General features: G+C 37.5%; 1 protein-coding gene across 1 annotated transcript in view; it reads right to left on the bottom strand.

Moving 5' to 3' along the window:
• Positions 1 to 14,742, bottom strand: part of lin7b (lin-7 homolog B (C. elegans)) — a 231,665-nt gene that overhangs the window by 69,790 nt on the left and 147,133 nt on the right. The window contains exons 3-4 of the mRNA XM_028813662.2: positions 2,796 to 2,867; positions 2,315 to 2,524 (exon numbers count right to left, since the gene is read on the bottom strand). Coding sequence (XP_028669495.1) covers positions 2,315 to 2,524; positions 2,796 to 2,867 — 282 coding nt within the window. The remainder of the gene's footprint in view (positions 1 to 2,314; positions 2,525 to 2,795; positions 2,868 to 14,742) is intronic.

Below are 14,742 nucleotides of genomic sequence, written 5' to 3'. Positions count from 1 at the left end.
ACGCAATGCAACTCCTTCTGGCCTTCTCTAAACTTCTCCATCAACATCCTCAGAGCAAACATTGCATCTGTGGTGCTCTTTCTTGGCACGAAACCATACTGCTGCTCACTAATCATCACCTCACTTCTTAACCTAGCTTCCACTACTCTTTCCCATAACTTCATGCTGTGGCTCATCAATTTTATTCCCCTGTAGTTACTGCAGTCCTGCACATCCCCCTTATTCTTAAATATCGGCACCAGTACACTTCTTCTCCAGTCCTCAGGCATCCTCCCACTTTCCAAGATTCCATTAAACAATCTCCACTGCCATCTCTCCTAAACACCTCCATGCTTCCATAGGTATGTCATCTGGACCTTTCCATTTTTCATCCTCTTCATAGCTGTCCTTACTTCCTCCTTGCTAATTCATTGTACTTCCTGATTCACTATCTCCACATCATCCAACCTCTTCTCTCTCTTGTTTTCTTCATTCATCAGCCTCTCAAAGTACTCTTTCCATCTGCTCAACACGCTCTCCTCGCTTGTGAGTACATTTCCATCTGTACCCTTTATCACCCTAACCTGCTGCACATCTTTCCCAGCTCGGTCCCTCTGTCTAGCCAATGTTTTCTATGTACTGGTATATCCTCAATTTCAAAGCATTTGTATTTTTAATATTTTACCAGTGGAAACAAACACAAAAATAATGAGGTCCAATGCAATTATTTATTGAGGTGTGCAGTTGAATGCATTTGATATGTTGCTCATTATTATACAATATACATACTGTGGGAAACAGCTTGGACACAGACAGACGGACATCATTTTAAATCCCAACACACATTTATTTTACAAGTATTTACAAATATTAAAGTGCACAACCCAGTGCCGCAGCACCAATCACCCCACAAGTCCAGGCCAACACACACTGCCTTTCCTCTCTTCAGGCCAACACACACTGCCTTTCCTCTCTTCAGGCCGCCTCTTTCCTCTCCCAGACCTCGTCCTCTTTTACCCGACTCCAGCCCTGAATGAAGGGAGGCAGCCCCTTTTATTGTCCCCCGGATGTGCTCCAGGTGTGTTCCGTCAATCTTGCACTGACACGCCCCAGTGTGGCGGAAGTGCCGGCTGCATCCCCGGAAGCACTCCGGGTGTCCCTGCTCCTCTTCCCCCCCAGCACTGAGGTCCAGGGCTCTCCAGGCATTGGGGCGCCCCCTGGCGGTGACCACGGGCCCCTACAGGGTTAAGCTTCAAAGCTCTATACCCGTGGTCCCCACAGCAACCAGGGCGGTCTCCCCCTCGTGGTCTGGAGGAGGCATTAGCCTTCCTCCGGTCCTCTTGGGCGTCCCGGCTGGGTACCACCCCCAGCCGCGTGCCACAATACAAATATTGTCATGACGTAAATCAGATACAAGAATGGTCTCTTTCTTTCTAACCATTATTTGTGCTGGTGGCTTAAAAGCACACTTAAATAAAATATTAAGAAAAGGAGTACACCATAATTGAACCTTGAATGACTTGAGAGTGTGTCAATTTTCTTGCACATTACATTACTAAAGACATCATTGTGCTACATTAGAGTTGCGGATTTAGTTACTTAGAACTGGTACTTTTTATAACTGATAATTTTAATATTATGAAACATTACCATTTTTATTACCGTATCTTTTCATTTTACCCCTAGCTGAGAAAAGAGAACAATGGGGATGAATGGCATAATAATTTAAATGTGAAACATTATTAATTCTTGCATTAAACAGACAGTATAGTTTTTCATATTTTACCATTGTGTATCAAACATGTCAGACTAATGTAAGTAATAGCATAACTAAGAATGGAGCAACATTAGGTATGCTAAAAAAATCTTAGAGATTGTTAACTCTTGGCATTTTTAATAGATAGTTTAGGATATAACAGTTTACTATTTCATAATGAATATATTCAGTTTAATTAAATGAACTTGTTCTGTGAGGTTCTGCTTCTTATCAAATGGGAGTTTCATGAACTCTCCATTCACAATACAGAGCTAAGCTTCACCTTTAGCCTGGTACAGGGCATGCCATGGTATGATGCTTAGTTGCCTAAGTTGCCAAGTGGTCTAATACTCTTTGATGAAACCAAAACCAGCTGAAATAAGCCTGGCTTCTCAATTTAAGCAAGGCTTCCTTGCTAAGTGTGCTTCCTGGAATATTCACCAGGACTACCATATTTCATAAACAAAGGATCTTTGTGAAATCAAGGAACATCATGATCAATGAAATTTTACCATTTTAAGTGTGTTTTTATATAAAAGACAAACTATTAAAAAGGCAATCAAAAATTAAATCACATACCACTCCATTCACAGACAACAGTTGGTCTCCTCTTTTTAGTCCTCCGTGTCTATCTGCCACCCCTCCAGGAATGACACGAGAGATGTATATTGGAGAGTTTTGCTCCTTGCCACCCATAATGTTAAATCCAAGTCCTTCTTCTGTCTTAGGAAGCTCAACAACACGTGGGTGAGCATGTCCTTCACTTGCTGCAAATGCTGCTACTGTGGCCTGGTAAATGGGACACACATTATTAAATTAGAAGACAAATGTGCAAGATTCATCTATGTAAGGCAAAGTTAATAAACCAAGACAAGTAACAAGATACAGAGAACAAAATTCTAAATTAATTGTTGAAGCCTGATCCTAATTTTAGAAACAGCAGAAGACTTTTGGTAAATGAAGCACAAGGCTGGGTAGTAAATAAAATGCGGCAGGATTATATATTTAAAACAACATCAAAAGATTAAAGGGAAAATAAAAAGAATGGGGGAAATGATACCTTTGCAGTGGCTTGTGCTCGGACTTCAGCTCCACCAGAAATATCAAGGGTTCCATATAATTGTTCATACACCTGAAAAAGTATCAGATTGAAAAACTGGGAATAAAACTGACAAAAGTAACCAAAGAATCTTATGGCAAAATGGGAAAAATTCAAGCATATCAGTTGTCAAAAAGTATTCTAGTTTTGTCCATATAAACTGTACTGTAAACACTTTAATCGGAATTTTATCAGCTGAGGACTCTCTAGAAAAAGTTTACCATTTAAAAGTCGATTTTCAAAATAAATAAAATGCAGGCAGTGCAAAAAGCTTGTTCAGTTGTTACTGCCTTTCAGCTCCAGTTTAAGGGTCAAGTCTTTAGCCTTGACACGTTCTGTGTGAAGTTTGCACATTCTCTCAGTATGTGCATGGGGTCTTTTCTTCAAAATCCTGTAAGTGTATGACATACGTTAATTGGCAATTCCAACATGAGCCAATATAATTGATTTTAAATGTTTCCTGCAGAACACAGGTATTCCATTCAAGTGAGACAGGCATCACTCCATATTACTCTGAAGTGATTAACTAAGAAAGAAAATGGATGGATAGATAAGTAGAGAGTTCATCTGAAATACTTTCATAATATGTATGCAAATTAGTAGAGACAAGTTAATATCTAGCAAAAGCATACATGGACTTCTAGTTAAAAAACACTTACTTTCAAATGTACTCTCTTTTTTTAATTTTGCGCAACTTCTAATTCATAGGTAAAATTTCAAACATGGAGAAATCTTGTGTGCTGTGTACATTTAGAATGCATTAATTATACATGCAAAAGAATTACAAATGTGCACTCATTACACAGAAAAGAAAGTGGTAAACTGGATGAACCTCACAAACAACATTTCATCTTTTTCCATACTATTTCACTTTATTGCCCTTGTTGATACAAGGATAAAGCATCTGCTCTTACACATGTTTACTAATAAAAAACTGTAAGAAATACAAAGCCATACAACATTTCAAAACATAAACATGCATCTACTACAATGAAATGAAAGGTAAAAAGAACAGTTTACAAACTTTGGCCAAAATTCAACAGAAATTACACTAACAGACGATTAGCCCAATTGGCATTGAGAGTTTATAGTTCTCCAACTAATATGGTATAGTATACAGTATGTTGAAAGACGTCCATACCTGTAGTTTAAGATGCCTAGTAATTATTTCTGTCCCAGATGACTCTAAAAGATCTCTGCAAATTTGACATGCCATTGTATGGTCAGGAGAGTAGGGATGGGTTGATTTCAAGGTTTCACAATATGATTACAGTGACCTAACATATCATGGTTGTTATCATGGTATTATTTTTTAATACACATTGAAATCATTTTGCCTCATTTTATAAAGGGTGGTCCAGATATAATTATGCAACTTTAAATGCAATGCAGGAAAACAATGCAAGACAAAAGAATTGTTCGAAATATCTTGTAATAAACGAAAATGGACTTACATTGAATTCATTCACTGATTTTCCATGTAATGTCCCACTTGTCCTCCATTCAGTTGGATACAGGCTCGGAGTCTTCTGGCTACAGCATCATATGCATCTCGGCACATTTGCAAAGGAACTTTCCAGAACTCCTCAACAATTGCCAGGCACAGATCCTCTAAACTGTCAATAGGATGCGCATGGACCTTGTCTTTAAGATATCCCCAAAGAAAAAAATTTGGTGGGGTAAGGTCAGGTGACCGTGGAGGCAATTCAACATGCCCTTGACGTCCTAACCACCAGTTTGGAAACTGTTGGTCAAGGAAGTTCCTCACATTTATCGCAAAGTGAGGTGGAGCTCTGTCCTGTTGCCACCACATATGGTCGAAGTTCTGTCTATTCTGCAGTTCTGGGATGACATCATTCACAAGCTGGTTGAGGTACCTGTCCCCTGTGACATTTCCTTCAAGGAAATACGGGCCAATGATACCATCAGAAGACACACCAACCAATACCATCTCTCCCAGGAACTAATGTAATGTGGGGGTTGTCTGCTCACCAAAAGACACAGTTGTGTCTGCTGACTGAGCCAGATGTGTGGAAAATGGCCTCATCAGTCCACACCACATTACGAGCCAGTTCCGGATCCCCCTCCAGTCTTGCCAGCCACGCTTCCGAAAACTCAATCCTCGTGGAAAAGTCGTGGATGGTAGGGCGTATGTTTAATTTCATGCAACATCCTCAGCACATTGGTTTTACCAATGTTCAGCTTTGCAGACAATCGTCTGGATGACTTTGATTTATGTAGGGACAATTCCAGTTTGGTGCGAAGACAATTCTTCATGTCGTCAGTTCGCACACTTCTCGATGGTCCGGGATTTTTCGGGTGATTGATGCTACCAGTCTAGTCAAACATTTAGTTTAATTTGGGAGATCGTGTTCCTGTGCACTGCAGATGGTCCAAATTCCTCCAACATCCTGCGTTGCACCTCAGAAACATTGCCCATTATTGAGAAAAGGCGAACACATTGCACCCGCTGTTTGGCTGACAACCGTCTCCCTGCCATTTTGGAATGCAGGGCAGGTGCTGCCATCTATCGGCAACAAAAAGAATTTTTTGTGAATTCTCTATGTAATAAACTTAATAAGTAATGAAAATTGCATAATTAGATCTGGACCACCCTGCATTGAAAAAGAGCATAAAATGCTGCCATTTAAAACATAAAAATGTACTGTCTCAGATGTGTTAAACCTGTTGCTTTAATGTCAGATGCTATTAATATACATAAATAAACCACAAATAACTTACATGAACATGTATGTCCCATTTGCAGTAACCAAAACTAAACAATAAAATTCATGTGTTAATAATATCAAAAAACCTACAAAAACCACTCAAACAAGCAACTGTTAAAATTAAAAAAAATCATAAATGTAAGAAAATAAAATGTGCAGCAGTGATTTAAATCTCTATATGTATCCAAATTCCTTTATTGTAAATTGAATTGTAAATTCATCAATATATTTACTTTTTCTGGTTTCATCTGTGACCTGTAAGGGGAGACAATGTGCCCACTGACACTGAAAAGTTTCTCTGATTGTACATTGGTTGCTGGAATGTATAAAACCTTTCTGACTAACCTTGGAAAAGTGAGGTAGTTCTGATGCATGACCACTATATCAGGGGTTCTCTTCTGCCTGAAAAGATGGTAATGACAAATAGATCTTAATCTCTGCTTTCACCTTTCTTTCTGGGTGTGGTGGATTACACACATGTAATTAAATTTAGCATGACACATTTGAATGCAATGGCAGTGTTCACTCAGATGGTTGTTTCAATAATAACAATAATAATACATTTTATTTATATAGCGCCTTTCCCATGCTCAAGGCACTTACAGAATATAAGAAAGAACGACAGGGTATACAGAACATAGCATTGTACAACTAGATAAATAAATAAAGAAGATTATGATAGTGAATTCAGAGAAAAAAAAAACAGACAACATAATTGATGGTCTAGCACACACACAAAAGTTACATGAGCATCTTGACAGAGAAGGTAAACTGACAGAAGGGTAAATAAAGTCAAGTACAGCTAAAAGCCTTCCTGAACAGATGAGTTTTTAAGTTGTTTTTTAAAAGAATTCATGGGGTCAGCTGACCTGATTCATTTCGGTAGGTCATTCCAGAGTCTGGGAGCTATACAGCTGAAGGCCTGTCACCCATGGAGTGTAGATTAATTCTGGGGTACAACAAGATTGCCAGAATCAGAGGACCTTAGTGGGCTGACAGACACATAGTGATGGAGAAGGTCACTGATGTAGTTTGGCGCGAGGTTATTTAAGGCTTTGTAGATTATTAGTAGGATTTTATATTCGATTCTGTAATACACAGGGAGCCAGTGAAGATGGAGCAGGACGGGTATTATGTGCTCGCTGCTGCTGGTTTGAGTAAGGACTCTTGCAGCTGAGTTTTGAATAAGCTGGAGCTGTGATATAAGATTAGAATATAAGATTAGAAGGGAATTGTATATCTAAAAACGCCCTTTAACACAGAGTTTATCCTTAAATCTCCAGTGATTAAGTCACACATTCAGGATGGCCTAAATGTATGAATACAGCCTGTCTGGAATGCTGCTAATGTTATGATTTTATATCTGATAAATCCTCTACACTTTGTGGCTCTATATTAGTTTCTTCAGCAGTTTTTATTTCTCATTTTAACAGTTATTCAATGTCTTGCAAACAGCAAGCAAATACCCAAAGGTTACAGCTGTACCATAAATATGGCACTAAACACTCAACATTCTACTAAGTAAAATGTTATTTAACATGTACACCACCTTGTTTAATCAGATCACTATTAAAAGGATGTGTTTACGTAAATGTTTATATTTGAAGTTTAACTCATACACAGTTGATTCATAAGCCTGGATGTAAACATAGCCAGGTCCAAATTTAACTCAAATTGAGACATAGGCAAGAAGAATTTTCTAGGCCCCTAAACCCCAATCCCTGAAAGACCACAGCCAAGTTGTACTACATTAAAAAAAATTAAAAAAAAATGTTTTTTTACATCTAATATTAAACTGTTCAAGGAGCGTTGAGGTGCACTGTCGGTAATATATATATATATATATATATATATATATATATATATATATATATATATATATATACAGGTGCTGGTCATAAAATTAGAATAATATGACAAAGTTGATTTATTTCAGTAATTCCATTCAAAAAGTGAAACTTGTATATTAGATTCATTCATTACATACAGACTGATGTATTTCAAATGTTTATTTCTTTTAATGTTTTTGATTATAACTGGCAACTAATGAAAGTCCCAATTCAGTATCTCGGAAAATTAGAAATCAATTAAGACCAATGCAAAAAAAGGATTTTTAGAAATGTTGGCCAACTGAAAGGTAATGAACATGAAAAGTATGAGCATGTACAGTACTCAATATTTAGTTGGGCTCCTTTGACCTGGATTACTGCAGCAATGAGGCGTGGCATGGAGTCGATCAGTCTGTGGCACTGCTCAGGTGTTTATGAGAGCCCATGTTTCTCTGATAGTGGCCTTCAGCTCTTCTGAATTGTTGGGTCTGGTGTATTGCATCTTCCTCTTCACAATACCCCATAGATTTTCTATGGGGTCAGGTCAGGCAAGTTTGCTGGGCAATCAAGAACAGGGATACCATGGTCCTTAAAACCAGGTACTGGTAGCTTTGGCACTGTGTGCAGGTGCCAGGTCCTGTTGGAAAAATGAAATCTGCATCTCCATAAAGTTCGTCAGCAGCAGGAAGCATGAAGTGCTCTAACACTTCCTGGTAGACGGCTGCATTGACCTTGGACCTCAGAAAACACTATGGACCAACACCAGCAGATGACATGGCACCCCAAACCATCACTGACTGTGGAAACTTTACACTGGACCTCACGCAACGTGGATTCTGTGCCTCTCCTCTCTTCCTCCAGACTCTGGGACCTTGATTTCCAAAGGAAATGCAAAATTTACTTTTCATCAGAGAACATAACTTTGGACCACTCAGCAGCAGTCCAGAGGCGAGACACTTCTGACGCTGTCTCTTGTTCAACAGTGGCTTGACACAAGGAATGCAACAGCTGAAACCCATGTTTTGCATACGTCTGTGCGTGGGTGGTTCTTGAAGCACTGACTCCAGCTGCAGTCCACTCTTTGTGAATCTCCCCCACATTTTGAATGGGTTTTGTTTCACAATCCTCTCCAGGGGTGCGTTATCCCTATTGCTTGTACACTTTTTTCTACACATCTTGCCCTTACCCTTCGCCTCTCTATTAATGTGTTTGGACACAGAGCTCTGTGAACAGTCAGCCTCTTTAGCAATGACCTTTTGTGTCTTGCCCTCCTTATGCAAGGTGTCAATGGTCGTCTTTTGGACAACTGTCAAGTCTGCAGTCTTCCCCATGATTGTGTAGGCCTACAGAACTAGACCGAGAGACCATTTAAAGGCTTTTGCAGGTGTTTTGAGTTAATTAGCTGATTAGAGTGTGGCACCAGGGTGTCTTCAATATCGAACCTTTTCACAATATTCTAATTTTCCCGAGATACTGAATTTGGGACTTTCATTAGTTGTCAGTTATAATCATCAACATTAAAAAAACATTTGAAATACATCAGCCTGTGTGTAATGAATTAATCTAATATACACATTTCACTTTTTGAATGGAATTACTGAAATAAATCAACTTTCTCATAATATTCTAATTTTATGACCAGCACCTGTATATATATTATTAAAAAAAAAAAACTTGCGGCAAAATGTGATCTTCTGAAGAGAGACAGAGAGACACTTCAGGGAGGCAGAGACACTTTAACTTCCCGCGACATCCAGTCACGTCATACTGACATCCGTTGGGAAACATGTTCCCGTGAGACGGTGACCTAGGCAAGGAAAGTAATAATCAGCCCGGAACAAGTCGAACTGAAAGCTTTGCAGGTCCAAACGGGGTCAGAAATAAAAGACAAAGAGTAAAAGACACAGTAGATACTTCATAAAGACGTTCAAAAACGTTTGCGCCATACACTTGCAGAGCAAGTTACAGATTATGAAAGCAGTGAAATTCAAAGGGCAAAAAAAAAAAAACCTTAGCATGATATGCACGCAGAGGAAGTTCAAATATACGACAGTACTAAAATACAAAAGTGTCAAAAAAAAAAAAAGAGAGTACAGATCGCATTTGCGCAAACAAACAGAAATTATTACTGAGGTGAAATAACGTAACAGCAAAAAGAGATTGAATATATGGACATAGGTGATGTGTCGGGAGTATGTCGATATTTTAAGGCTTTAAAGTTTAAGTCGGAGACTTGTAGATCGTCTAAATCGTGTTGCCATCATGGAAAAGTACTGCTGTTTCCCAATGAAGAGGCGTTTCCGCGAGAATTAAAAGATTTGTTGTTTGGTGAAAGTGAAATCTACAAACACTACGGGCAAAATATACATGTCTACAATAATTTTGTTGTGTTAGCATCATTCAATGCACAAAACGTTGATTTACTCAATAATGGACCATACGCTATGAGAATCTGTGTTCCCGCAACAATTACAGCTAAGACAAGTTTAATTTTGAAAAACCCACAATTTGCTCAGGTGTATATTTATGATCATGGAGAAGCGATGCAACATAGAATCAAAAGAGTTAAACGATCCGACATAATAGAAATTATACAGCCAATAATGGATACAAATCCATACGTCCAAAAGTATCGCACTTTACACAAAATTTATCAGGAAAACCAGGACAAAGAAATTTTCTTGGATTTCTATATGAATCCGAAAGATGACAGTCGCATCTATACTAATAAAAGGCAAAGCCCTCACTGACTGACTGACTGACTCACTCACTCATCACTAATTCTCCCACTTCCCGTGTAGGTAGAAGGCTGAAATATGGCAGGCTCATTCCTTACAGCTTACTTACAAAAGTTAGGCAGGTTTCATTTCGAAATTCTACGCGTAATGGTCATAACTGGAACCTGTTTTTTGTCCATATACTCTAATAGAGGAGGCGGAGTCACGTATCGCGTCATCACGTATTACGCCTCCTACGTAATCATGTGAAGTGAAAACAAGAGATTTACAGCACGAGTCAAACACGGGAACGAAGGTAAATGACATTAATTGTTGAGTGTCTTTTAATACTGTGTAATTGTTGAGTGTCTTTTAATACTTTGTAAGCATACATATTAACAGATGTGCAATTAAAAGTGTGCATTTACGGGGTGATTTCTCAGGCTTAAAGCTCGAAGTGATCACTCGAGTGAAGGCAGCTTCACAAAAAAAAAAAAGATCCTTAACAAACTGTTATTGGTATATTTTACCTCAATTTTAAAAGGTTTTCTTTTCTTCTTAATAAAAATTTAAAAGCACAACTTCGCCAGTGTGAACCGCGGGGATTTGAGCGACTGACGCATACAGACATATTCATGAGTGCAGGTACTTCGGAAAGAAAGCACCGTGTAAACCTAAAGTTTAAATTAAGTTCATAGACCTACAAAAGGTTACCATTGATTTGAGGCAAGATTGCTTTTCTCCTGTACAACTATACGTTGCATTCTCAAGAGTGTGCTTGCACAGCTTGGTCATATTACAACCGGAGTGCTGAACTGACAACGTGATATACAAACAGAACAATCGTAAAAACAGGATTAAATAAAAAGGCTGCTTCCGTTGGCAAAGCAACGAAAAAGGAACACCTTATATGACGTTCGTTTATAAAACAGTCGAGAGGCTGTGTGAAGTCAGCTTCACAAAAAAACAGATCCTTAACAAATTGTTATTGGTAGATTTTCACTCAATTTAAAAAGGTTTTTTTCTTAATAGAAATTTAAAAGCAGTACTTCGCCGCTGCAAAGCACGGGGATGTATATATATATACATATATATATATGTGTGTATATATATATATCTGTGTGTGTATATATATATATATATATCTGTGTGTGTATATATATATATATATGTGTGTGTATATATATATCTGTATGTGTATATATATATATCTGTATGTGTATATATCTATAATAATAAAAGGCAAAGTCCTCACTGACTGACTGACTGACTCACTCACTGACTGACTCATCACTAATTCTCCAACTTCCCGTGTAGGTGGAAGGCTGAAATTTGGCAGGCTCATTCCTTACAGCTTACTTACAAAAGTTAGGCAGGTTTCATTTCGAAATTCAAAGCGTAATGGTCATAACTGGAACATATTTTTTGTCCATACACTGTAATGGAGGAGGCAGAGTCACGTATCGCGTCATCACGCCTCCTACGTAATCACGTGAACTAAAAAACAAGGAAGAGATTTACAGCACGAGTCACACGCGGGAACGAAGGTAAATGACGTTAATTTTTGACTGTCTTTTAATACTGTGTAAGCATACATATTAACACATGTGCAATTAAACGTGTGCATTTATGGGGTGATTTCTCAGGCTTACAAGCTCACCTTTTACTAAAACGGTAAATGCAAAACTATTTTCAATCATTCTATGATCTGCTTCTCACAACTGAAGGCACCGTGGCTGATGGTAAATGACGTTAATTTTTGAGTGTCTTTTAATACTGTGTAAGCATACATATTAACACGAGCAATTAAACATGTGCATTTACGGGGTGATTTCTCAGGCTTAAAAGCTCGCCTTTTATGAAACGCGGGAACAAAGGTAAATCACGTTCTTCACTGTCTTTTAATACTGTGTAACCATACATATTAACACATGTGCAATTAAACGTGTGCATTTACGGGGTGATTTCTCAGGCTTAAAAGCTCGCCTTTTTAGTAAAAAGGTAAATGCAAAACTATTTCAATCATTCTATGATCTGCTTCTCACAACTGAAGGCACCGTGGCTGATGTTACGTCACTTGCTGTCCGACCATAAGCTTTACCTGGTAGGTAGCCGGACACTCACTTCACTCCCTTTCGGAATCGAACCTCTGAGCTTTTCTTTTGTTCTTAATTAAAATTTAAAAACAATACTTCACCGCTGCTAAGCCCCTGTAGCCCTGACGTCTGAGGTTCCATTACCGTAAGCAAGTGCAGTGAGTGTGTAATTACATTCACGGCATTCGTAGTCTGATTCACAATCTGATTGTATGGGTGCTTACTTCCAGGTAACGCTTACACTTGGCCACCAAGTCAGCTCGAAGTGATCACTCGAGTAAAGGCAGCTTTCACAAAAAAACTGATCCTTACAAACTGTTATTAGTATATTTTCCCTCAATTTAAAAACGTTTTATTTTCTTCTAATAAAAATTTAAAAGCGGTACTTCGCCGGTGCGAAGCGCGTGGATTTGACCGACTGACACATACAGACATATTCATGAGTGCAGGTACTTCGGAAGAAAGCACCGCGTAAACCTAAAGTTTAAATTAACTTCATAGACCTACAAAAGGTTGCCATTCATTTGAGGCAAGATTGCTTTTCTTCTGTACAACTATACATTGCATTCTCAAAAGAGTGTGCTTGCACGGCTTCGGATATAGATATATATATATATATATATATGCATGTCTATATATAAATATGTAAGCTTATAAGTACTGCCTTACTTCTCTTTAAGAAAGGAAAATGTAATGATACTTGATTTAAACGATTCCATGTCTTCCTGGGTTTGCGTAGCTTATTGTCTAAAAAGGAGAAACCCTCATTTATAAAACTTTGCTGCAGATGAATTAGCTTATTGTCAATATCTTTACACGTTTTTTTAAGACTTATTGACTAAAACGTGCTTTCACGAAAAAAGTTACGGCTTTGCTACAGGATACACCCTCCACAAATTAAGCAAGTAAAAATAAAATATATATTTCTGTTTTATTTAAACCTTTTAAGTTCGTATGCATAGCCCCATTTGGCTGTTTATTTTTTTTTTTCTTTCTTCAGTGATATTTAATCTCCTTAAAGAAAAACAAACATTTTATTTTTTTCTATCATTTTTTACTTTTTTTCTATCTCGGTAGTAATATTTTAGTGTAAAAGAATAACCAGTATTTAAAAAATTTTATGTTACTTTATACATTTATTTACACAATGTTGAAAAATTAAAAAAAAGCTACATTTTGGCAGCTGCTGCTTTCTTTTCAATAAAATGAAAAAAGCTCTCCAAGAGAAAACGTCAATAAAGAAGAAACAGTACTTCTCCGCTGCAAAGCGCAGGTATTTTGATATATATATATATATCTGTATGTGTATATAATATAGTATATGTGTGTGTGTGTATATATATATATATATATATATATATATAATATATATATATATATATATATGTCTGTATGTATGTATGTGTGTATATGTATGTGTAATATATATATATATGTTGATATATGTGTATGTGTATATATGTGTGTATGTCTATATGTATATATATATATATATATATATATATATATATATATATATATATATATTATATATATATATATGTATATATGTTATATATATATATATATATTATATATATAATATATGTGTATATGTGTATATGTAGGTGTGTATATGTATATAGATATGTATATATGTTATATGTATATATATGTTTACATAACCTCTTTAACACACTACTTCATAACCTCTTTAACACACTACTTCTCCGCTGCGAAGCGCGGGTATTTTGCTAGTATATCTATAATAATTAATAAAAGGCAAAGCCCTCACTGACTCACTCATCACTAATTGTCCAACTTCCCATGTAGGTGGAAGGCTAAAATTTGGCAGGCTGATTCCTTACAGCTTACTTACAAAAGTTAGGCAGGTTTCATTTCGAAATTCAACGCGTAATGGTAATAACTGGAACCTCATTTTTGACAATATACTGTAATGGACGGCAGCTTGATGGCCGTGGGAGGCGGAGTTGAGTGTCACGTCATCACGCCTCCCACGTAATCACGTGAAAAGACTGTGAACTGAGTAAGGAGAAATGAAGGAAGAGCCGCAAACAGCGAAGAACAAAAAATTAATTAAACAATTGAGAAGGGAGCGAGTGAAGCATACAAGCATCTTCATAAGGGAAACAAAGCACGGTGTAAAACGTAAGTTTAAATTAAGTTTATTGAAACGCTCCCGTTGCGGATTGCAATAACATATTCGCGAGATAAAAGAACTCAGTAGGGAGAAATGGAGGATGAGCCAAAAACAGCGAAGAACAAAAAATTCATTAAACAATTGAGAAGGGAGCGAAACAATAAGAAGCCAGCGAGTGAAGCATACAAGCATGTTTATAAGGGAAACAAAGCACGGTGTAAAACGTAAGTTTAAATTAAGTTTATAGAAACGCTCCCGCTGCGGATTGCAATAACATATTCGCGAGATAAAAGTTTAATGAGAAGACACGAGGTATTAACGAACCACACGCCTTAGCACAACGTTAGGGGCTTCACCTCTGGTGCTGACGTTCGAGATTCGATTCCCGAGAGTGGAT

This window comes from Erpetoichthys calabaricus, chromosome 11 (assembly GCF_900747795.2).
Source record: "Erpetoichthys calabaricus chromosome 11, fErpCal1.3, whole genome shotgun sequence".
Lineage (NCBI taxonomy): Eukaryota > Metazoa > Chordata > Cladistia > Polypteriformes > Polypteridae > Erpetoichthys > Erpetoichthys calabaricus.
This window is presented reverse-complemented; position numbering and strand designations above follow the sequence as displayed.